The 25,025-nt window shown below is 36.8% G+C and overlaps 1 protein-coding gene across 3 annotated transcripts; it reads right to left on the reverse strand.

Moving 5' to 3' along the window:
* Window positions 1-3,853: 3,853 nt before the first annotated feature.
* Window positions 3,854-19,630, reverse strand: RD3 (RD3 regulator of GUCY2D). 3 transcript variants are annotated; one of them, XM_087933058.1, is made up of 3 exons: window positions 19,456-19,630; window positions 8,728-9,048; window positions 3,854-7,794 (listed from the first exon to the last, which is right to left on the reverse strand). In XM_087933058.1, exons 2-3 carry the CDS (start codon window positions 9,021-9,023, stop codon window positions 7,497-7,499), a joined length of 594 nt encoding a protein of 197 aa, XP_087789184.1. In that variant the 5' UTR covers window positions 9,024-9,048; window positions 19,456-19,630; the 3' UTR covers window positions 3,854-7,496. The 3 variants fall into 3 exon arrangements, with proteins under 3 accessions (XP_087789184.1, XP_087789190.1, XP_087789194.1); XM_087933064.1 differs by lacking the exon at window positions 19,456-19,630 and adding an exon at window positions 19,248-19,423; XM_087933068.1 differs by lacking the exon at window positions 19,456-19,630 and adding an exon at window positions 9,450-9,674.
* Window positions 19,631-25,025: the final 5,395 nt, after the last annotated feature.

Below are 25,025 nucleotides of genomic sequence, written 5' to 3' on the forward strand. Positions count from 1 at the left end.
TTTAAATTGCATTTGGAAGCCAAGACGATTGACCCCTGGAAGCATAAGCATGGTGAGCACGTTTATTAAAATGCTGTTAAATAGGCATTTGGTTGATCCAAGTTTTCTTAATGTTTTTACTCTTCTGTGATTTGCCTGGATAATATATATTTGTTCAAATAATGATTATAATACATAGTGTTGCTGTCCCTAGGATTTGACCCACTTGGTTGCAAAATTCCCATTTTGCATTGTTCTTGCTTTCATTCTCACAGAAAAGCTACTGGCACATAATGCAATTATTTTTCAGTTGGCTTCTTACAAACTGGCTTCCGTGTGACTAGAACATGGGATTTCCTACTCCTAATCCAGCACCATAACCACTACAACACGTTGGCTCTCCACAATTCAAACCTGGTGTAGTACAAAAGTAACATCTTGGAGTTGAGCTGCTAATGCCATGCACTGCAATAATAGAGGGTATCTAAAGTTAGATGCAACCCTTCAAGTAACACAAGAGGGCACCCTGGCCACCTGTAAATTTGCCAAGGATTGATAATCAACATGAATTTTAAAAACCAATACAGTATCTTATTATTCACTGCCAATTTTAGCTGTCAGAGCATAATATTGAGAAGCTCTGTTTAAGTACTTACTTCTACAGAATTGGCCATGAGTTTATATATAATGCATCCAATATATTTAGAATGTGCATTTGAAAGTGTATCTGAATGAATGCAACTATTCCTTTATGCATCTTTGGGTCATTCTGGTGTAGAGGCTACTGCAACATAGATTTCATATTTCCAAACCCTGTAGTTCCTGAAGGCCTCAGACAGTGAAACAGAAGCCGGGGGTCACCACGTGTATCAATCCAGAGTGTGTTTCTCGGCTGCAGAGGCCTTTCCTGAAGGGCTCTGATGGCAAAAGAGAGGCTGGAGGTGGTGCGCGCAAGCAGTGACAAGTGTCCACAGAAGTAGGCCAGCAAGGCGAAGATGGCGGAGCATGGGAGGCCTGTCTATAATTGTCCTAAAGTAAGCTGATGCGGGGCACATGGAGCAGCTCCACCTTCTCCCCACCCTAGCTTGATTTTTATCCATGCGCCTCTCACCCCACCTCCTGCAACCAGGTGCAATGGTGTGGGCAGGGTCTTTTTTTTTTTAATAAAGTTTTATTTGGGTTTTCACACATACAAAATACAAGTAAAACATCTTTTTTGATGGTAGCATGGTCCCAGGTTGAACTTCTTTATACAGACACAAAATTCAATTTCATGCTCCTTTTTGTGTTCTATTCCATAACTTATATTATTCTACATTTTCCATATAGTTTCTCCCCTCTTTTAATTTCTCAATTTTATTTTGATAATCTCATCTCAATTCAAATCATTATATTTATACTTTTGTCTGTTCTGTTTCAATTTCATATTATCTTTTCTCATCAAACAAATTTTCTCCTGTAGTTACTAATTGGAGTATGACACCTTTATATCTTTTAATTACATTCATTCAACTCTTTTTAAAACTTCAATATATACCTTAAAGTTATGACCTTCAATATAATACATAATACATAACTTCCAATCAATTCTGCTTGGTACACTCTTATAATACACACTATATTCTTTAAGAAAAAGGATTATAAATATATGTAATTAAAGCCCTCATTCCATTCCAATTCAATTCTATCATTAATATTCATTAAAGTATTAACATCTTTAGCATTTCTTTTCAATTAAATATCATACTTCCTTAAAAACACATATAATCTCCATAATTAATTTTTCCCTTATTTCTCTTCACATATGTTTTGTAAATCATTAAATATTCATTTTTTTACATTTATTTATTGATAAGCATTCCACTGAATTACGATAGCTATTTTATCAAACATTTTAATCATACATTATTTCATATTTTCTAAAATTATTTCTGTTTCTAATATAACAATACTATCTTATGTACCTTTGCAGAATCCCTTTTTCCATTAAATTTTCACCCATTATCTCTAAATAGGCCCTGTTTCTCTACATTTTGTTTCTGTCCTTTATAACTTCTTTTCCTTTCTTTCTTCCCTCTCATCTTCTCCCTCCCCTTTTTACCCCCTTGTCTCCCTACTTCTAATTCTCTCTTTTGCATTTCCCTCTTCTGTTGCTTTCTGATTTTATACTTATTTTTCACTCTCTTTTTTTTTTGAGTTGTTTTTCCAAATCTTAAACTTTCCATTCTCTTTCCCCCCCTTTCCTTTTTCCCCCCACCTAAGATTACTTGTTCATTAAAGATGGCTTCTTCTTTGTCGCAATCTTCTTGTTCTGCAGGCATTTCTTGTTGTTTCTCATAATTCCAAATCTCCATTTCTAAAAACTGAAATACGAAGCCAAAAGAACCTCTCCCTTCTTGTGCATCTTCTTTGTACTTTTTAAGTTCCATTTTCAGTTCTTCTAAAAGTGGGGCCATTTTAAACAGTTTTAAACAACCACCTGATTGATTTTAGTCATTCAAATACAATAACCAAAAATCCAGAAATCATCAAGTAATCCAAATAGTCCCAAGTTATTTCTTCTTATTTCTTTTTCGACTTTCTCTTCCTGGGGTTTTTGTTGCGATATTTCAGTTAAAATGTATCTTTTGGAAGTCTTGTTGAGATTTTGCTGTAAGTTCTTTTTAATTCCAGGCAGTCTCCTCCCTTCCAGATCCTGCCCTTTTATTCTTTTTCTCTCCTTTCCTGTTTTCAAAAGCTTTTGATTATCCAGAAATCTTTATTATCCCTTTGTCTTTTTATTTTCAGCATTAAATGCCTATTAATGTCAAAGTGGATTTTTTCCCAATTTCTTGCTTAAGTCTCTTAGCTGTCAGTATAGGAAAAGGAGAAAAAAAACCAAATCTTTTCCCTTTTCTCTCTCCTTCGCAGCTTAAAAATCTTCTTAGGGAACAATGTTATTGTTTTTTTTTTAATAATTTCAATTCCAGGGTACCTTATTTGTTGCTTTTGCTGTTTGACCCGGTCAACCAAAACTTTCTCTTCTTATCTTCCTCCTGCACATTCTTTTCCGGTTGAGTTTTTCTTTGTGGTGGCCATTTCTGACCACTGCTACAACTGCCTTCAGGAAAGGGAGTAATGGCCAGCTGGGGAGGAGAGATGCGGCTCTCCTCAACCCTGCAGGCAGTCTCCCCCCTCTTCACCACCTCTACGGGATGGCTTAGCCCCGAAACCAGCCAGCTCGGGGCGCTCCAGCGGCGAGCATGGATCGAAGCCTCGCAGAGACGAGGTTTCGGTCTGTCACCGAAGAAGCTCAAACCAGAAGTTCCTGGCAGGGTCTTAATTAGCTTGTTTGGGGGGTAGGGCTTATATTGGGTGCACATGTAAAAATATCAGTCTAGAGCTTATTTTTGGGATAGGTCTTATTTTCTGGAAAGTACAGTATCTCTAATCTATTTAAAATATTTATTTTATTCAGGTAACACATAACCAACTGGATGTATTATTTGGTCTTGGTATCCTTCCTTTTGCTCTTTTTTCCTGAATAAACATTTTTATACCTGGATAAATGAAGAGTCATAAAAATCTCCCTATTACAGAGAACTGCATAGTTACCCCCTTTTGGGTGGGGGAGTGTTAAAGAGGTTGTTTTTTAAAAAAAATGAAATTACAATTTTTTTAAAGCTGTGAAATTGACTTTGGCACTCATATTTAGGCTAAAATACAGGGTTCCTGGTAGAAGAGCTTCACCCAGCAACAGCAAGCTTTCATTTCTTTCCTCCTACCCCGCTACCACCACCCCCATGCCACCAAGACACCCTCGGAGAGAAGGATCTGCCAGTGAGGAAATGACATTTTTCTATGATTTATAACAAATTCAAGAATAAAAGCCAGGTAGCATTATAATGAAATCTATTTAATTCCAAATAAAAATCATAATTGTTCCAATGCTTTATACAGTTTTTTTCAACAAATTTAATCAATCAGCTAGATAAACAAAAATGCAGGTATTAGCACAATCCTCGCTGGTGAAGAAAGCAGCTTGATCTTTGGACAATAATTTACTTCATGAGTGCAGATAAAATTTGGGGAGGAAATCTCATTGTTCTTCGTAATTCCATTTTCTTAGACTTTCAGTGAGAAACAATTCAAAATATTTTTAAAAGCCCAACTATATCAATAGATAGATCACCTCACCAAAGAAAATTCAGATAACAAGACTGACTTTTCTTTGTGAAAGCCATGCCAATTCTTCAGCATGCCATCTGGTTTTCTGTTTCATAGATATTTATTTGTTAAATTGGTATGTCTCCCATCTTAACTCTTACACAACTCTAGGTGACTTATACTATCAGAAAACAGTAATATAAAATAATAAAACATTTAAACATTAAAAGTTCACAAACATCAAAAGTTAACAAAAAACCCCTATATAACAAAGGAACCAATACATAAATTAGATAAAGATGGAATCTTCTTCTTGGTCTAATAAACACATCCAGAGTCGATGCCTATTTTTAATCAACCATTTTATAGGAATGTTTTCTGCTAAATCAAAAGTTAAAGTTTTTCTTTCCACTTTACCCACCCTTCTTCCAGTTGTTTAATTTAGCAATTAGCACTGGAATCCTATGAGTATATACAGCTCCGCTGTCTTCCGTGGAATTTTCCTGGGGAGGTAGGAATATGGGATGCAACCTGAGTGATACATAAAATCTTTCAGTCCTGTGTGTGTGTGTCAACCACACAATTGTTCAATACTACTCACCCTCAGGTAAGAGTAGACACTACAGTCAGATATAACTATATAACTCCTGAACACATACAGTCTCTATTTTGCTTACTAAAGAAATTGCATTTTAATAGTAGTAGAAAAGCATTTCTAATTGTAGTCAATGTATATAAATTGGATAACTAAAGTAACACTGAAACAGTTAATAAACAGAACACAGCATATCTGTATCTATCACAATCAATCACAAGGCAGTTAAAATTAAGGAAAGCACTTTTGTAATTGAATGCAAAGAGCATTTCACTCTTAGATACAAAAGTGATCATGTGACTTGATACGAAATGGGCTTTCTGTTTTTGTAGTTTTCTCCACAAATTGGGTCCTAATGCAAAAAGGATCAGGCATTCAAAACACTAGACAAAGCAAAGGGGGAAGATTTAAATATTTACCATGTTCAAAATGTGTTCTATAAAACACAGGTCCAATATAGACAGAGGATTCACCAGCAAATTCTCCGGCTGCCTGAACAGAGAGAGAGAAGACAGTCTCACAAGTTTCTGCTCTTGGCCTTTAAATCATCGTGGACTCCCCACCCCCACTCAGTATATTGGATGTATAACTCATCATATGGCTAGGAATTGTAATTCCAGTCTATTTGTAGTTCATGAGATTTGACCAGGCTATTTTAGAGATTACAATTATATATGTGCCAATCTTTCAAACTGGAGATACAGTATAGAAATGTCACAAATTGTTTTCTCAGATGGCTGAAGCCCTAAATCCATTTGGTATTAAACTGCTATTTGCTGGTGTCTTTGTCAAAAACATTTGAGAAAGAAGGGAAGCAGGAGTAGAGAAAATTCTTCAGTGCATACTCTGCTTACTTACAGGAAATCCAAAAGCATTCTGAAATAAAGCTAAAGCCACCAAAAATAAAAGAACCCAAACTGTTTTTTCTTGGAATTTGTGTTCTGCAAGCAGCACAGAACCCTCTTAAGTGCTCCATTAATTTTCAAGAATTGGTCTGAAGCTCTAATCATAAACCACCACCTGTTCCTGTATCAACAAGATATCTAGCAGAAACAGAAACACATTCTTCTTTACATAGATGACTGAAATATCACAGTGTACAATTTGCACAAAAGACTATGGCATAAGTAAGACAGTCAAATCCTCCAATCTTCAACACTAACGTTATATAATCTGTAGGGCTGTAAAACACTGAAAAGGACTTAACTTTGGAGTTGTGCCTCCGGTATGAAGAGAGTATGCGAGTAAGAAGCTATGTAAAGAACTCAAGTGACCATTGATAAAGTGAGTTTATGGCTTTTAAATATTACACAAAAGCCCAGTAAAATTCAGGTTTGGAGATACATTCCATCATGGTCATGGCAGCACTGTATTTCATAACAAAAAAAACCCCAAAATATATATACATCCAAGTGACAAATTTGTTTCTTCTTCAACCAGTGGTTTAAAAATGTGAGTAATAAGAATAAAAATAAGAGAAATAGCAACAGCAATTAAGACTTATGTACCATTTCACAGTATTTTATAGCCCTCTCAAAGTGGTTTGCAGAGTCAGCCTATTGCCCCCAACAATCTGGGTCCTCATTTTACCCACCTAGGAAAGCTGAGTCAACCTTGAACCTAGTGAGACTTGAACTGCCAAATTGCAGGCAGCTGGCAGTTGGCAGAAGTAACGTGCAGTACTGCATTATAACCATTGCGCCATCATGGCTCCTCCAAGAAATACATTTTCTTGCATCTATTTTTAAAAAGTTCAGCGCAGGGGAGGGAAAACTGCTTTGTTGATACACCTTGAAAATGGTGTTTCAAAGCATTCCTTTTTCCCCTAAACATAGGAGCCCATTGCTTTTTTCATTTTCAGTTTTAAATAAAATTTTGCCTTAAAATATCTACAGAGGTCCGTTTTTTTCAGGACAGAGATAACATGGCCTGTCCATGGTAGTCACTGATTAGCCAAGATATATATAGTTAAGGCTATTTAGCAACTAATTACCAAAAAGGGAGAAATTTCAAGTGCTAAAATATTTCAACCATTTGTGTATGCCTCCCTCCTCTCAAATTTTGTGCCTAAAGTACTCTGTAAGGCTCACCTTTTTATTTAGGAGTTATTGGCATTCCTCTAGCTGATGATATTGACAGCAATAACCTAGAATATTTTGGCAAAAAGAAAAAAAGAATAAACTACTGCCATCTTTTTAATGTTTACTTTTGTTTCAAATTTAATGCTGGGAAATTCTAAATAAGATATTTCTGCCTTTTTGTGCATGGATCCTTGCATATGGCTGGTTAGGGTTTGTGGTTGTGTGTTGTGTGGTGCATGCCAATTTGTGTGCGATCATGGGCAAAATGATTGAAAGCCAAAACCCAAAAGAAAGCTAAAATAAACAAACATGCATTATTCCCTGGGCTTCTCTTTTAGGTGACAAAAAGCAAACTTCAAATAAAAGTTGGTTATAAGACAGGTAGCTATAGAAACATTTTAAATAACAAACACATGCCCAGGCTGAGATATGTGCCGTTTTTCATGCAAGCTCATAGCATAATAAACTGTTAAAAAGTGAGTCTAATCTGCCTGAGTGGTTTCTTATGTACTTGCCCAAGGAAAATAGGAACCTACAGGCATAAATGCATAAATGGAAATAAATGTATTTAAAAAGAATTCATGTGAATTCCTCCCAACACAAAAACTATTGGAAACAGGACAAAAACAATCATCCTGATCCCCAAATAAATAAAATAGTCTGTTTCTTAAAAAAGACTAACGTTACAAATAAAGTCAGTAATCCTTGTTATCCCTGAATTCAGGCATGCTCCACATTCTTCTGGTCGGTTCCATGCCCTTTTCCACGTCTTCTGAAATGGTCTTGATATCACTGCTGAAGGGGGAAATCCTGATGCGGGATCTGAATGTGGTGAGGGAGAGGCTGGTTTTGTTCTTAGTATTCCATTGTCTTGCAAGTTTCTTGGCCTCCTCTTCCTCTTTGATCTTCTCAGTGGCATCGTGCAGAACAGAACGGAAAAGCCGAGGTATTTCTCCAGGCTCTGGTTCATATTCAGCAATAAGTTGCCGAAATCTAAGAAATAAATGAGCAAAAGATTCTAGCCTTAGGAGGGCATATACAGTCCACCTTCACTTAAATCCTCAGAGCATAGAGATACAGGCGTTATGTCATTCTCTCATATATCAGGATTTACACAACCATCTTCTACCACCATCCCTTTTGGAGCAATGTATATATTCTGTGTGGCATTCTGTGTATCTGATCTGTATTGTTTTTACTCATTACAGTAGTTATACTTATTTATTTCTATTTCATAATTCAGCTCCTTCCCTCCCTTACACTGTTTCCTGGTGGTCAATATAAATGAAGGAAATAATAGCTCATCACCTATTTCCATCATTTGAATTTCCCCATCTATATAAACTATCACTTGGCATTCTAAATTATATGCAGTGATGTTAACTTGGTTAAATTCATAGCAGGCAGTGAGTTATCCTATCCAAATTTTGCCAAGCAAAGCATTATAATAATCAGACTCCCGGATAAAACCCATTAGACAACTGCAAACTTTTGCATGGAAAAACAGAACATGGACTTGAATCTACTGATTGCATTTGTGATATTTCTACAGGTTATTCCCAGAAAGAGTTTCTAAACAGGCTCTCAGTACTGAATTCTTCATACATACAAAACAGAATTGGTATTCAGTAATTGATTCTAGATGTGTCATTTAGAAATCAGAGAATCATTTTTGAATTATTCATAAACACTTTTTAAAAGTAGAAAACAATGGTTTACTCTGCTTCTTTTAATCCAGTTCAGCTACAAGGGAAAATCAATTAAGCTTCAGTGCTAGATATTCTACCCAATTCCCTGCATCTGGTGTGCTCTAAATGTGATGCATTTCAAAATCTATAATCTCCAGCCAGAACAGTCTTTTGGATTAAGTTATTGTTACTTCACACTCATCCTATATACAATGTATGACAGATTCCAAGCAAATACCTAATAATGATTGGTCCACAATAGGATGGATGTATTTTGGAACAGATATCCTCCAGCTGCAGACGCTCCCCTGGACTGATATCATAGCCATGCTTGGGATAGCTAACCAGCCAGCCATAATCAACTCCTGTTTTGATCTTGCGATACTCGTTTTCTTTCTCCCGCTGTTGTTTCTCAGCTTCTTTGATCTGCCAGTCAAGCTCCATCATCAGGGTTTCAGTCACCATTTCCATTGGGCTTCTTTGAGAAATACGACTGGAAGGTTCATTCCATCCAAACCAAGATGCCAATGCCATGTTCTCCTTTTTTTTCTTCCTTTACCTGAAAAGAGCAAGTGAAAGCATAATGTTCATGTTTCATGTTTACAACCAATAGGGTGGACAACTTATATGTCTATTCATAGATACATAAATACAGAGGGGGAGAGAGAGAGAGGCATTCACATACAATATATACCTACACAGCAGAACTTTGAATTCTACACAATTCTCATAGTCCTATTAACCTACAATGGACATCTCAGGGAGGGAGGGAGGGAGGGAGGGAGGGAGGAAGGAAGGAAGGAAGGAAGGAAGGAAGGAAGGAAGGAAGGAAGGAAGGAAGGAAGGAAATATCTTTAATGAATTGGAGCAGGGCTACCTGGACATGCTTATCCAGAGTCAAATTAATATTTAATTGTTATTTCAGAAAGTGGAAACTTTAAAGAAAATTGCCATTCTCACACCAAACATTGCTCCATACTCAACAACCACCTCCCACAGAAGTAGCCTTTTCTGGAAATGGATGCACTGATTTTCATGCTCGATACCTCTGTTGCTCAGGATTTTCCATGCTACCACACAAAACAAGAAGCTACTTGCAGCTAGTCCCACTTCGGAAGGAAGGACTTGAAAGATCAGCCATTCTCTCAAGGTTAAAAGGTTCAACATTGTCTTAAGAAATTCAAGCATCTATAAAGTAAAACACGAAAATTTCTCAGCTAGATGAGTTTCTTGTTGTCCAAACTACGAGGTTAAGGCAGATGAAAAGGAATAGAAAATATGCTTTAAAGATAAATCACCCTAAATAAAATTTTTAGAGACTACAAATTATTTAGTAATAATAAACAATAATAAATACAAACAATATAAACAACAACAATCAATCAATTACAGTAATCTCTCTAGTCAAATAATTTTCCTAAGCAACAATCAGCCTAATCAATTAATTACACTAATCTCTAATCAATTAATTACACTAATCATTAGTCACACTGTTCAATTAAATTCACTAAATCACTGATTTTACTAATCAATTAAATTACATGAATCCTGATCTTTTAAACTAATCAGTTTAAAAGTTCACACTATTTGCACTAAACACTCTAATCACACTAATCAATTAAAACAATAAATCAATTAAACCATTAATGAAATATTTTATAGAAATTGATTATCTAATCATTGATATAGGTGATGAGGTAGAAAAGTTATAAGTTTTGAGGTAATGAATTAATCAGTGTTTGATTAAAGTAATGAGGTAGTATTGAGAGTCTGCAAGGAAAGGGTTAATTGTTTTACTAGCAGCTGTGATTTACTGGGTGGGAGGAATTTATTGCTCTGATTGCTGCTGTTATTACTCTGTAAACAATAGGCTGTAACAAGATGTTCAAAGCACGCTGGATTTTTGAAAGAGAGCAAAACTTGCTGAATTAAAACACTTTAACTACAATCAATATGTCTCTGAATAAGATTCTTTTCAGAATCCAGCATTTTGGGGCTTGTTTTGGGGGCTCTGGTTTACTCACGGTTACTGGTGCATATATGTTTATATACACCAGTATATATGTATGCATGTATGCATGTATGTATGTATGTATGTTATTCAGTTTTGTTTGAGTATTTTCCCACGTCATTATAGTTGTGCTTTTAAAGTTGTAGCAACGTTTCGGCAGAATCTCATCTGCCATCATCAGGCTTCTGTATTGTGTTCGTCTGTGAGTCAGACTTTTACAGTTGTTTCAGTTTTAAATTTGGGGCTAGCCTACTGCTGTGCCAGAATGGTTTTTTCTTCATCATGATTGGTTGGGAGTCTTGGTCTGTGTTTATTGGTCTTGGAGTTTGCTGTGTTCTGCTTGATTGGTGTTTCTAATATCTTCTGTCTGTTTTGTGGCTCTTTTGTGTGTGTCTTGATTGGCTGGCAACATTGTGTTCCTGTATTGGAGGCTTTTAGTGCAGCTTGGCTCTGAGTGAATGGACAGCTATCATTTGTTAGGATGCTAGGTTTCATCTGGGTGCCTGGTTGGGGTGTGTTTGAGCTGGAGGTATCAGGGGGGATCTGTTTGTGCCCAGGTGTTTGCCTGGCTAGTGGTGTGGAGATTTTTTTGTTTGTGAGTGCAGGCTTCCAAATAATTGAAAGTCTGGTGGAATCATCTCTTCTATTCATGCTTTCAGTATTTTTTCAATCTCTATGGCTTCTCTGATAATTCTGTGGCTGGGGTTTTCTATAGTGGCTAAGGTTTTGGTGCCATTGAAGTTGATGTTATGACCTGTGGCTTTCATGTGTTGGACTAGTGAGGAAGTGTGTTCCAGCTTTTTTACTGCATTTTTGTGTTCATCCAGGCGGGTACTTATTCTTCTATTGGTCTATCCAATGTATGTGGCCGGGCATGATGCACAGGGGACTTCATATATGCCTTGGTTTTCCAGGTCAATTTTATCTTTAGGGTTTCTAAGGATGGCTGCTATTTTTCTGTCTGTTTTGAAGGCAGTCTTGATGTGATGCCTGTGTAGTATCTTACTGATTTTGTCTGTAGTACCTCTTATGTAGGGCAGGACAGCTGTTCCATAGGTCTGTTCATCATTATGTTCTGTTCATCATTATGTCTCAGTGTGTTTTTGTGGATCAAGCCGGTGATTTTGCTTTTGTGGAAGCTGTTAGCTGTCAGTATTTTAGTCAGGGTGAATAGTTCAATCTTTATGTGTGTCTTGTCTGCCAGGCATTTAGTTCTAGCAATTAGTGTTTTGGCCACGGAGTTTATCTGTGCTGGGTGGTGGTGGGATTGGGCGTTGAGGTAGTGGTTGGTGTGTGTTTTCTTCTGGTATATGGTGTGTCCTAGTGTGCCATCTGTTTTTTTGTAGATTAGTACATCTAGGAATGGTAGTTGTTTGTTGTTTCCATTTCCATGGTGAACTTGATTTTGGGGTGTGTGCTGTTTAAGTGTGTTAGGAAATTGTTTAGGTTTTCTTTTCCATGAGGCCAAATCACAAATGTGTCATCGATGTATCTTAACCATAGTTTGGGTTTGTGGGTGGCATTAGCCAGGGCTCTGGATTCAAATTCTTCCATGAACAGGTTTGCAATGACAGGTGACAGTGGTGATCCCATAGGGGCTCCTTCAATTTGCTTGTATCTTTGTCCTTTGTATATGAAATATGTGTTGGTTAAGCAGTCTTTTGTTAGTTCCATGAGGTGTTTAGCTGGTTGGTATTTATTTTTGATGATTTCAAGAGTTTCTTTTATCGGGACTTGATCTTCTTGTTCCATGTGTAAATCTTTGATCATTTCCAAGAAGTGGTATGAGCTTTGTACATGTGAAGCTGCTGTTTCAGCATGGGGCTGTAGCTGTTTTGCTAAGTGTTTAGCTAGGCTTTGTAGTGGTGCTCCTCTGGAACTGACTGATACATGTATGTATGTATGTATGTATGTATGTATGTATGTATGTATGTATGGTATTCAGCTTTGTTCAGGTATTTTCCCACGTCATTATAGTTGTGCTTTTAAAGTTGTAGCAACGTTTCAGCAGAATCTCATCTGCCATCATCAGGCTTCCATATTGTGTTCGTCTGTGGGTCAGACTTTTTTTTTTTAAGAAAACAAATATATATATATACACACACACATATACATATACATATATATATATATATATATATATATATATATATATATATACATACATACATACATACATACATACATATACATGCATACATATACATACATACATACATACATACGTTTGTTAGTTGACTGGCAAAAAGTAAAGAAAATATATTTTCTGAATTTCAAAACTGTGGCAGTCACACTAAAGTCTTTGTTTTTTGGGCACAAAATAATGTTAAGGATTCTTCTATCACTCTGGATTCTAAATTCTCAGACCTGGGATTTGCATCTTTCCATTCATATGTGGCTTCTTCTGTTCCATCTCCTCATCTCCTAAGCTGCTCCAGGATCATGTGCCAACATTCAGTAATAAGATTCTTTTCCCACAGTTCGAGGGTCTGCTTAAAGGATCAACAAACACTATTGCACACAGTCAAAAGTAGAAATTAATCTAATTGGGTGATCTTCATGTCCATGTCTATTGTGTTCTGTCATCTTTGTTTTGATCTTTCATGCGGGCATTTGCCTGCAATTTTAAAGTGGTAGCTGGTCCTGGCAATGGTGTGAGGTGTTGATATCCATAATCACCGTGGGTGGTTTCCCCAGATTTTCTGTTATTGGTGCAACACCCATATGCTGCTGGACTGTATTGGTGCTAATGGTGTCAAGAAGGGAGATGCCTAATGATCAATAGGGCATTTGAGTTTCCATGGAATGCAAAAGGCGTTCAGCATTTTAGGTAGTTGGCCAGCACTTAGCACCATACGGTGCTATTGGGCAACCATCATTCTATATATGTTTTCTATTTTAAGTAAATTGACAGGCACTTATTACCAAACACTCCTCATACACGCTGTCTTATTAATGCCACCATCATTTTGCAGATGGAATCCTAAGTAACAGAAGGAGTTTGCTTTCATTAGAACTTTGCAGTTGATCTTGACAGTGAAGTGCTCAAGCTGATCTCTAGATAATCAGTTTTCTTGATATTAAGTCACAAATTAAATTGGCTAAGACTGTCATTCCATGTCTAGACAAAGCATGCAGTTCTTCCCTGGTGAATAGCTGTAAGCAAAACATCATCAACATAGAGCAAGGCCCAGGGGACATTATAATGCAGATCTTGCATGATGGTATCCATGACGAGCATGAATAGCAATGGGTGATACTGCCTTGGTGCACGTTAACTTTCACAGGAAAGCCATTAGAAAGGCCGATTGTGCATCTTAGTCTGGTTCTGGTATTCTGATATTCTTTCACAAGTTCACCATGCAAGGTAAAAAAATTTTTTCCACATTTCTAATACCGATTAAAAGTATCTTTATAAGATAATTTCCCAGGTGCCATATATCAATGGTACATTATTTTGTATCTTTTAAATTGTAACACAGTATGAACCTTAGTCTTTTAAACAACTCCTCTTCTTTTGCTCCATCTGTATGAGCAAAATTCTTAGCCCATTTCATGGTGTACTCTTTAACTTTCTCTTCCATTTCAATTCTCAACAAAAGTTTACACGTTTTAGCAATCACATGTTCATCATCTGTATGTAACTCATTTTCACAGCCATCCTATTTGTATAATTTCAGTTATTCTTATCTGTATTGCATCTGCTCTTAATTGTGCTTATGAAAACAAATAAAAACCAAATCCATTTGCACTCAATTATTCTCTTGACTTTATTTAAGTTTCTCACATTCCTGTATGAGCATTAGGCTAGTCATCATGTAGTGATTATTCATTCAGTGACTGTTCACTGAAGAGATTGGAGAGAAAGTAAATGGTTTGCTCTTCTACACATCTAAAGTTATGCAATCAAGGTGGCAGCAGATACTTGGCATACTAAGATGAAACTGGGAGCAATAAGCCAGAAACAATACTCAAGAAAAATGAGGGTACTAGTTAGAGAAATAAACAATGAAACAGCAGCTTATATACCAGCACTGTGCGAGGTGATTCAGCCAGCAATTAGCAAATTATAAAAGGTATGAAAGAAACAATTGCAGCAGAACCCCTAAATCTAGATAGAGAAAGCTCCATGCTCTTGGATTACATGTTGGACCAGCTCTGGATGCAAGTCACGTGAATGGATGGATGAATTACTGCAAAAGTAAAAGTGCATTCAGTGCAAGTTCTATTTCAATAAAACTTAGTAATGTTTGAAACTGTGTCAAGTGGTGCAGTGACCTAGAGTGCAAATGCTCGCCTCATGTTCAGGAGGCTGAGAGTTTAATCCTAGGCAGTAACAGATATTTCTCTGTCAGTGTGCAAAGAGTAAATATCTGTTGTGAACTCTGCATAGGCATCAGGAAGGGCATCTGGCTGGTAAACTCTCAGCTCCATTCAGTAGCTCCAACTCCACTCCGATACAAGGGATTACAGGGTTGTAAAAAAAAAAAAAAAAGTTTGAAACTGTGTATATTTATAATTCACTAAAGGATTCTAAACTGATTATTTAATTGTCACCTAGAGAAATTAGGGAAAGGAAGTGCACTGTTTGTGTGTTTTCTCTGAACAATTTACTAGAGCTGTGCAACAATTAGCTCTTTCACAAGGCCTGGTTTTAACTATTTGCAAATTGCTAATCAAAACTTCAGATGCATCACTTTTCAAAGCAATCCATAGATATGAATGCATTATATAATGTTGTTCTTAGACAGTTACCTGGCGTTTTCACTGATATCTATCTCACCACAATTTACTTTCAACTATTATTCTCAGAATACAGATACTACAGATCTGGTAATCTATAACTGTTAAAAAAAAACATCGGCTTTAATAACTAAGAGAAGTTTTTGAAAGAATAATTGGAAATTGTTTAAGTCAATGGCCCCCAATCTTTTGGGCACCAAGGACTGGTACCATGGAGAGAGGTTTTTCCACAGACCAGAGGGGGCAGGGTTTCGTGGCTGCCTGCATCCCATTGCTGGGGCTTCGCTTGCTTGCACGGCCTGGTTTCCTGCATGCTGTGGACCAGTGATGGTCCATGGACCGGGGGTTGGGGACCCCTGTATTAAGTATCACATTGGATGTTGAATCAGCTGAATGACAGCTCAACAAGTCAATGTGATATAATTCTTAATATTACAGATAAAAATAATAAATGTGAATCTACAACAGAATAGACTGAAATCTCTTAAGATCTATAACCAACCTGAAATAGAAACTTGCAAAACAGTCTAAACAGGCCATTACTTGCTTTTATCTAGGCTGTTTTGCTTTTGGATTTATTACGGATATAATATTAAATCCGCTCACCACCCAAATCTGTGAGAGACAATACATTTGGAAGTCAAACTATGTATTCCACATCCATTGTGGTCAAGTCATAGGTTAGCCATAAATTTAACCTATCCTATCCATATAAAGTATCCATATAAACTCAGCAATACTTCTTTCCTTAAGGAGCAAACTAAGCAACGCACAGAAGTCCAAGAAAGAATGCTCCACAATTCTGCTTTTATGTTAAGTGTGTACATTGTATTTCCTACCATCTATTTTATACCCAAGGTTTCCAAATGGATTACATTTTCCAGGAATAAAGAAATATGTGTTTATCTGGAAAGCTATAGATAAAAGCAACCAAAAAGAGTTTTAAAAATACCATTGCTTTGTTCAAAAGCACAATTTTCCAACTTTCTTTGCCTAGCAAGAAAGCTAATACAGGATACTGTTACTTGCATTTGTTATCATGCACCCAATAAATAACAGTATTTTTTAGAATGGGACAGAACATAGTGATTCTATTTCCTCTTTCCCATTCATTTCTATGAGGTGTAAAAGGCCTTTCTGTCAATTTATGGCATAAGGTTTGCCTCACTGCCAGTGGAAAACTGCTTTATTTATACATATTCATTCCCGGTCCCCATAAATACCGATTTTGTTACACAGTTAAGAGTTTTAAAACATGTCCAATTCATTTTGTAAATATACAACCTTTAGTTGCACTTGTGTCCTTTAAAAATCAAAAGTGTTATTATTTAGAAATGCCTAGCATATATTATCCATGAGATATCTGACTATATATTCTTTCATACACGTTTCAATTTGTCTGCCTGATGACCTTTTGGATGCAGAACAACTGTTAGGAGTCAGTTCTTTACAGTACTTTAAGAGTGTTACTGCAAAGCATGGAAAGAAATATTCATTGATGGAAGGAAATTCACTAGGTAGATAGTATTTGCTTAAACAATATTTCTTTGGTTTCTGCATTTAGGCCAGTCTTCTCCACCATGAAGCCTTTCAGGTAGGCTAGATTCAGGTGAGAACAATTTGAATTCTATCCCAATGGGGCTGAAGGGCACAGGAACCTAAAAAGCTAAACTATCTTGGAGCACAGAAAAACAACAGACTTAGAAGTACAGTCACCTTCCGAGGATACATGGATTTATCCACAATATTTACATTTTCTTTCACCAAAAATCAACTGAATTTACAGAGTCCTTACTCTGGAGTTGGTTTTATGAAATATATCTCACATTCTACAATTTGAGGTTCAGTACTTACTAAATGATTCTTTAGGGATAAAAATGGTACTGGTTCTTTAAGGTCTACCAACTCCTCACAAAAATATCCTTTATTTTAACTTATTGTGTTGAAAACATTGTTACATATTGTTGCATTTTACATTCTAGAAACCTACCATAGGATCCCAATCTGTCATCCATTTAAACCAATGGGTTTTAAAATAGAATAGTCTCAGTTACAGCTTTTAAAAAAATTGATTTGGTTTTTCACTAAATATAATAGCTATTAAAATTCAACACTTTCTTAATGCAAATGACATTCTGAAGTTATGTGATAAAGATAGAACTATTTTGCTTGATAGCATGATAAACCATTCCTGGTTTTCAACCTTCTCAAAAAAGCATTGACTAAACTAACCAAGTTCCTATAAATAGCTTTGCAATAATGCTGCTGAACCTTAATACCTATGGGGGTGGAGATTGGGGGTGGAGAACAGCTATGATTAAAATAATGCTAAAAATCCCCATTTTAAAACAAATTGCCAAAAAAAATCCTTTACAGCTTAAATGAAATTGAAGTTAATTCACTATCAAATTTTTAATCTTCTTTAACAGATTCCAGATGTTAATAATTGCTGAATAAAACAATGTATACATTCAAAATACAAACCTGAAACAATTAAGAGAAATCTGATGTAATCTTCCACTTGGTCTTTAAGTTCAAGATTCATTCAAATAAACTTAAATAATTTTTCTTATCGGAATACTTCTCAAACCTCAATAGCAAAGATGATTAAGAGGTAAGATGAGGGGAGGGTGATCCTTTGTACACATGTAGGTTAATTGTGGATAGATTAATGCCTATGTTAGGAATATTTTCTCCCAACAAATGGCTACTACTTTAAAGTGTGCAAAAAGCAAATAGTATCTTTTGAGTCAATGCCTTCACTATTTCATAGACACAATTGCCATTATCATGAAAGCAGTATAAAAGTGTTTTGGCACTGCCTTCCTTCCAGATTTTTCCCCAAAGTTCTCAAGTCTGTTGAACTCCCCCTTTACTCCTTGGAAGGTTCTTCTCCAGCTATTAAATAGGCTAAAGTTTGCTTAGTTTTCAAGAATAAAGTTAGGCAGGTGCTTCCACCTACTGAAACCTCTTCATGGTATAAAATAACAGAAAGAAGGAAAGATAAGATCGGTCACTAAAGTACTGAGCAACGAGCTGTTAGTATTATGTGGAGTCTTTAGTTCTCTCTGAGCTTGATTGTTATTTGCAAACATTTCATTACCCAACTGGGTAATATCATCAGACCAAGTAATGCAGTTCAACCCTGAATCCATAGTTCAAACTATATATTCCCTTCTATTGGAGGTGTTAGTATCAGTTTTAAACCTTAGTATTGGATGTACATTTCCCTCCTTTTCTTGAACTTTGTTGTGCAAAGTCATCTGTTTGGATAGGATCCATGCACAAAAGATAATTTCCACTTACTAAAGGCTAGAACGTTTCTGCATAATGCACATTTTGGTATTATTTTCATGACAGTCTCCCAAATGCCGGATTCGTTTCCTTCCACTTGTTAGCTACATCCTTTCACCTGCTTTTCATTAACTTTTCACTTACTAAGAGTTGAACTAAATCCTGAACCTCCATATAAACAAAATTAGCACCTCCATAGTCAATGTTCCAACTTCCCCTACTAGTATTATTGCTGCCTGAGAATTCTGCCAGTTTTTCTAACCTGTTCAAAACATTCCAGATTCTGGAGAAATCTATACAAGACTTTAAGAAAAGAATAGTCTATGGGAGCTAGACAAAATTTTCTCTACATACAATCAAATTAAGGAATTACTTCATGTCTGTAAATTTTTTTAAAAAGGTGTGCATTTAACATTTAAATTTAAACATGTTTTATTAACTTTTAAATTTAACAATTTAAGAAGCAATAGAAACTTAAGCTTTCTTCCCTAACAATACTTAACACCAAAGCAAAGCAAAGAGGTAAGTGAGAAATGAAATGAAATAGAGGCATGTTCAACAGGAATGAAAGCCAATACAGGCATGTATGTGCAAACTCATTTCAAACAAGACTCGAAAGGGAAAAGATAAATTAACTGTTGCTTCCCAGGCTACTAAGTATACATCACAAAATTTCAGAGTTGTCTATACTCATCCTGCATCACACACACCCCTCACATTTGTCCATTTGGAATAAACGACTTCATTGCAGAATACAGTTCCCTCCGCATCCAGTTCGAATTGAGCACAATCTGGATGTTCGCACCGTCACCTGCGCTTTACTTCATTAGGAGGACTACTCAGGACGCAGAAACGGAAAGCTAACCTTTGCCTCTCCTCCTGTCTTTCCCTCAAACTTTCTGCAAGTTGTCAACTTACCGGGTGGCTTGGTTCGCACTTAAAAACAAATCCAAGCACAATCCCCCCAAAAAAAAAAAAGTCCCTCGGCCAAGACGAGAGGGATGCTCTCAGATTGCGCGCCCGCCCGCCCGAGCGCCGGTAACCCAATTCAGCGCGAGGTTGCACGCAACAACTACTTCTCCACCCCCAGTCCCTTCCTTTGCTTAAATAATCAGGGCGGGCTGAATTATTTTCTCCAAAGAACTCCCGCCTTCCTGGCTTCTGATTGGCTGTTGCTATAGTGACCATCCTAAGCTTCTTTGGCCTGTGGCAGGAGGGAGAGCTGGCTGTAGTAGGACCAGGTGGGAGGGAAAAGGCGGGTGGAGGTGGGGAAGGAGTGTGGAGGGCTCATGTGAAAGAAAAGTAGATGCAGGATGCCACGCTGGATAATTATAGCGCTATTCACCTATCCATGAACAGACAGAAAATGAAATGGACTTGAAATCTGTCTGTTGCTTATTTTTATTTGCGAGGGACTCCAACTTCCTTCCAAGATGATGGGTGACAAAACCTATGAGATTGTACAAGCCTGTACCAATCAAATGAGCTAATTCACAGAATGTGTCCAAAATCCAGGACCCATAACTCCCATGAAATTTAAATTTAGCCATTTTAAAAAAATATTTTATGACACAAAAACTATCCTAAAACATTTTATGACACTCTTCTTAAAAATCTCCGGTCATGGAATACCCATAGCTTCTGAAGACAAGCAGTTCCACTGATTAATTTTTCTTACTGTTAAAAAAAATTATCTTTAGTTCTAGCTTGGATCTCTCTTTGATAAATTTCCATCGGTTACTTCTTGTCTTGCCCTCAGGTGCCTTTGAAAATAGATTGTCCTGCTGTTCTTTGTGACAGCCTCTCAAATATTGAAAGACTGCTATCATGTCACCCTTATTTTCATTCGGTTAGGCATACCCAGTTCCTACAACTGTTTGTCTCCAGACACCTAAGCATCTTCGTTGCTTTTCTCTGCACACTTTCTAAAGAATACTGTTCAAAATGGACTACTTTTAAAGCAGATTCATCACTTAAAATTACCTGAATTTTTTAAAATTCCAATTTTTCTAGTACATTAGGAGCTCTCTCATTGTTGAAGGCATTGTGGAATCTGGTCCGGAAAGATTTCTATCAGGCTATGGATTATCTACCATTTCTATAGCAACATCACAGCACGTATTTTGTCAATTGCCTGTTCTGGATGTCCCTGCAATGGCAATGATTATGTACAAATAGAGAACCCAGATCAGCTGACTTCAATAAAAACACAGTCCTTGATTTATGACCACAGTTGGGACTGGAATCTCAGTCATTGAACAAAGCAGTAATTAAGCAAGATACCACATGGCCATTTCACTCAACAACTGCAATCACAGCTCTTCAGGCTGAATTTGTTAAGTGACCTGGCAGTTTGCCTCTATGTGCAAAAGGAAACTCCTGGGCTGGGCTAGGCAGGAGAAACAAAGCTTGGATCTTCACAATCCCTGCTTCATTTCTCCAACCCAGCACAGGAGTTCTGTTCCTGCAGGAAAACAGAACTCCTCTGCTGAGCTGGAGAATGGAAGTGAGGACCTTGAAGATCCATTCTTCATTCTGCAGTCCAATGAATGTTGTCTACATGAAAGAGGGATGAAATCCTTTGGCAGGCAGTAGCAGTTTGCAACTTTCCCTGCCAGTTTCCCCACTGACTTTGTGAGGAATCTGGCAGAGAAGATTGTGTTGGGGAACACCAAGCTAGGCAGAAAGAGGCAGAATTAACCTCAAATCCTTGCACAGTTGCAAGAAGTCCAGAGCTTACTCCTCCTTAGGCTCCATAGAGAGAGTTGAAATCCTCCAGGCTTAAAGTTGCCAAGGTTGGAGACTCCTGCCATAGAGCATTATCCATCTGTTTTCCTAGACTGAAGCAGGCACTATAATAGAATACTGTATAATAAAGTAGTAAGTTTGAACTGACATGTGGATGTGGTTGCTTGTGCTTGACAGTTTGCAAATGGTGATCACAAGGTGCTTGGCAACCAGTCATAAGTGAAGACAAGGGGCTAAGGACCATCATGTGACTGGGAAGAAGATTATAATGTTTTATGATGATTTCTGAGCCATCATAAATTTAAACATTAAATGACTGGTTGTATAATACTGCGGAAAAATAATAAAACTGGGAAATATATAAATTAAAAATACTGAGTTAAATTTCCAATTAATCCTGTTCAGGATTATTTGCCCCTCTGGTTTCAATATGGCTCTGTTGCAAGCATTATTATACTACTCATTATGTGCTTTATTTGGTTTCAGCTTAATCTTCTTCATTGTGATTTTTGGTTTAGTGTTATGTAAAACAAACATATGGCTTGTTCAATAAATCATGGATAAATTTAGTAGTTGAATCTAAAATATGTGTGAATATAATGTAATATAATGTAATCTGAAGAAGCAATCATTAAAAAACAGAAGTGTAAACTGCATATTAACCATCTATGGAAATAAACATCACTTAAGTTGGTATAAAAATCGTTAGAGAGAGACCAAGCTGAATCTCTGCCTGGATATTTATACAGCTGCAGAAACACCTCTGAGCTGGTCTTGTTTCTTGTGTATAACCATTACAGGACAAGAGGAAGATGAATAGAACCTAGAAAATTTCTAAGAGACAAAAAGTTCTTGAGGCAATGAATTCCCAGTCACCATAACACCATAACAGGAGTCATATTTCTAGCTTATTCAGACAGTACTGAGTTGGGCAATAAATCTGTAAAAGTTATGATTATTATTTTAACTTTAGAGACATAGAGGTAATGTGTTTGATTTCTGGATTAAATTAAACCAAAAGGGTTTATTATACAGAGAGTACCTGGTTAGGAAAAGTTAAGAGTTTATCCATGTCTATCATATCATATCATATCATATCATATCATATCCATGTGCTTCCGATAAAAAACATTGTTCCAAATGTGCTCCTTAATTATTTTTCATAGTAAAAAAAAAAAACAGAATGGAAGAACTGATGAGATAATTTCTAATATCTTCTCTTCCCTTCAGTTCTCAGTTTGGAATAGAGAGAATTACACTGTATAAACTTTGTGTTGGATCAACAAATTGAAATAAAATTTAAGACAAAAGTCCACAATTTTATATATACTCATGTGAATAGAATAGAATAGAATAGAATAGAATAGAATAGAATAGAATAGAATAGAATACTTTATTGGCCAAGTGTGATTGGACACACAAGGAATTTGTCTTGGTGTAAATACTCTCAGTATACATAAAGAAAAGATACATTCATTAAGAATCAAGAATCATAACATACAACACTTAATGATAGTCATAGGGTACAATCAACAATCAAATCATACTAGGAAACAGTCAATATAAATCGTAAGGATACAAGCAACAAAATTACAGTCCTACAATCACAAGTGGGAGGGGATGGGTGATAAGGAGTGATGAGAAGATTTAACAGTAATAGTAGTGCACACTTTGTAAATAGTTGAACAGTGTTGAGGGAATGATTTGTTTAGCAGTGATGGCTTTCAAGAAAAAACTGTTCTTATGTCTAGTTGTTCTGATGTGCAGTGCTCTATAGCAGTGGTCCCCAATCTTTTTTGTGCCACAGCCCGGTACCGACATCACAAAATGATCCGCGGCCCGGTACCGGCATCAGCACGCATGACAAGGCAAGGCGAGCCGAGTGACTGGCCAGCCAGCCGTCCCCTGCTTCTCCCCTCCAGCTTCAACTCCTCCTTTGTACCTTTGTCAATGGGCTTCGCTTTGGGACAGCTTTGGGATGGTCGCTCGGCTTGCCTTGCCTTGGGTGCTGAAAGAATCCTCGTGCCTTAGTTTCATTCGAAGCCCCCCCCTTTGATGAAACTAAGGCACAAGGATTCCTTCAGGACCCAAACGCCGCTTTCCAACCGGAAAAGCTCACCCAGAAGCACTTTCTCGTCAAACAAGATGGCAGCGCCCTCAAACCAGCGGCCTGGTAGGAAATGTCCCACGGACCGGTACTGGTCCGCGGCCCGGTGGTTGGGGACCCCTGCTCTATAGCACCATTTTGAGGGAAAGAGTTGAAACCGTTTATGTCCAGGGTGTGAGGGGTCTGTAAATATTTTCACAGCCCTCTTTTTGACTCGTACAGTATATAGGTCCTTGATTGAAGGCAGGTGGGTAGTAATTGTTTTTTCTGCAGTCCTAATTATCCTCTGAAGTCTGTGTCTGTCCTGTTGGGTTGCAGAACCAAACCAAACAGTTATAGAGGTGCAGAAGATAGTCTCAATGTGACTGTCAAATTTTGCTGGACACAACCATTCAAAAGTGTAATTGAAGTGCTTCAGCCAAAACAAATGTCAGTTAAGTGCAGCCCAATAAAACAAAGGATAGTTAAGATATTTTCATCTCTCCATTGTTTTCCATTTGTCTTTATTCATTTGTTTTTAGTTTATCTTTCTCCGATTAAAATAGATTAATTTAGGGTAGCCAAATAGCAAAGCTGAGTTACTTTTTAGACCAGCGAAGTTCAGATTTTTTAGGCACTGAATCTTTTTCCCTCAGTTGGTTGATTCCACATTCAACCCTTGGATTTGAAATGAGTTCTTAAAAACAAAATACTTATAAAAAATAATAACAGTGTCAAAGCATGGGAAGTTTCTGGAAACATATAGCTGGAAATATCAGGATGAAAAAATGGAGTAGATATGTCTAATTATTAAAAAAACAAGAGATTTAGCAAGAACAGTTTTCATTTCATGTAACTGAAATTGTCAAGGCAAAAGTAAAAATGGATTTTAACATTTTTATTAAATAATTCTACTAGACTAACCAAGGAGTATAGATTAATGAGGAATTTTCAGCTCCCCATTAATCATGGAAGATTAAGTGTCTGTCGTCATAAATCTCAGCTTTAGTCTGAAAGATTACCCACACTATCCTGTATATCTCAAATTATATAGTAATTAGTATATAATCTGTGTAGCATAAGCTTGCTAGGTTTTTAATTAAAAAGAACTGAACAGATGATTGGTTGCTATCCAGAAATAACTTATTAGCTCTGATCAACTCAGAAAAATAATTTGTTATGTTCCAAATAATTATTTGGAACTTAACAAATGCCAGGAATATTAAGCATCTGAGTAACATTTAATTTGTAGGAATACTTCATAGTTAGTCTGAAATTTGTCTGAAAAGGTATAGGATTTTGTACCTGAGCAAGGGATTAAGACTAGATGACTTCCAAGGTACCTTCCTGTTGTTCTGTTATTCTGAATTTGTAGTCACAAGACCTCCTGACTTCTGCTTCTTATTCAGTTGGGACCTCCATATAAGTTAGTCAGTATGGGAATAACATGGTTTATGAAGATTCCTTGTCTAGGGTAACAATCAGACTCAAAACATCTCTGATATATTTTTTTCTTTTGTATAAATCAACAATTCTTCCTTCTCAATCAAGTCATAAAATTGTTTTGTTTTGTTTTTCAAGCCAACTTATAGGCAAGTTGAAGAACATTGGTGGTGAGAAGAGGGAGGAGCACATGGCTTGAATCTTCTACTAC

This window comes from Pseudonaja textilis, chromosome 1 (genome assembly GCF_049901715.1).
Source record: "Pseudonaja textilis isolate UNSWEBS1 chromosome 1, rPseTex1.2, whole genome shotgun sequence".
Lineage (NCBI taxonomy): Eukaryota > Metazoa > Chordata > Lepidosauria > Squamata > Elapidae > Pseudonaja > Pseudonaja textilis.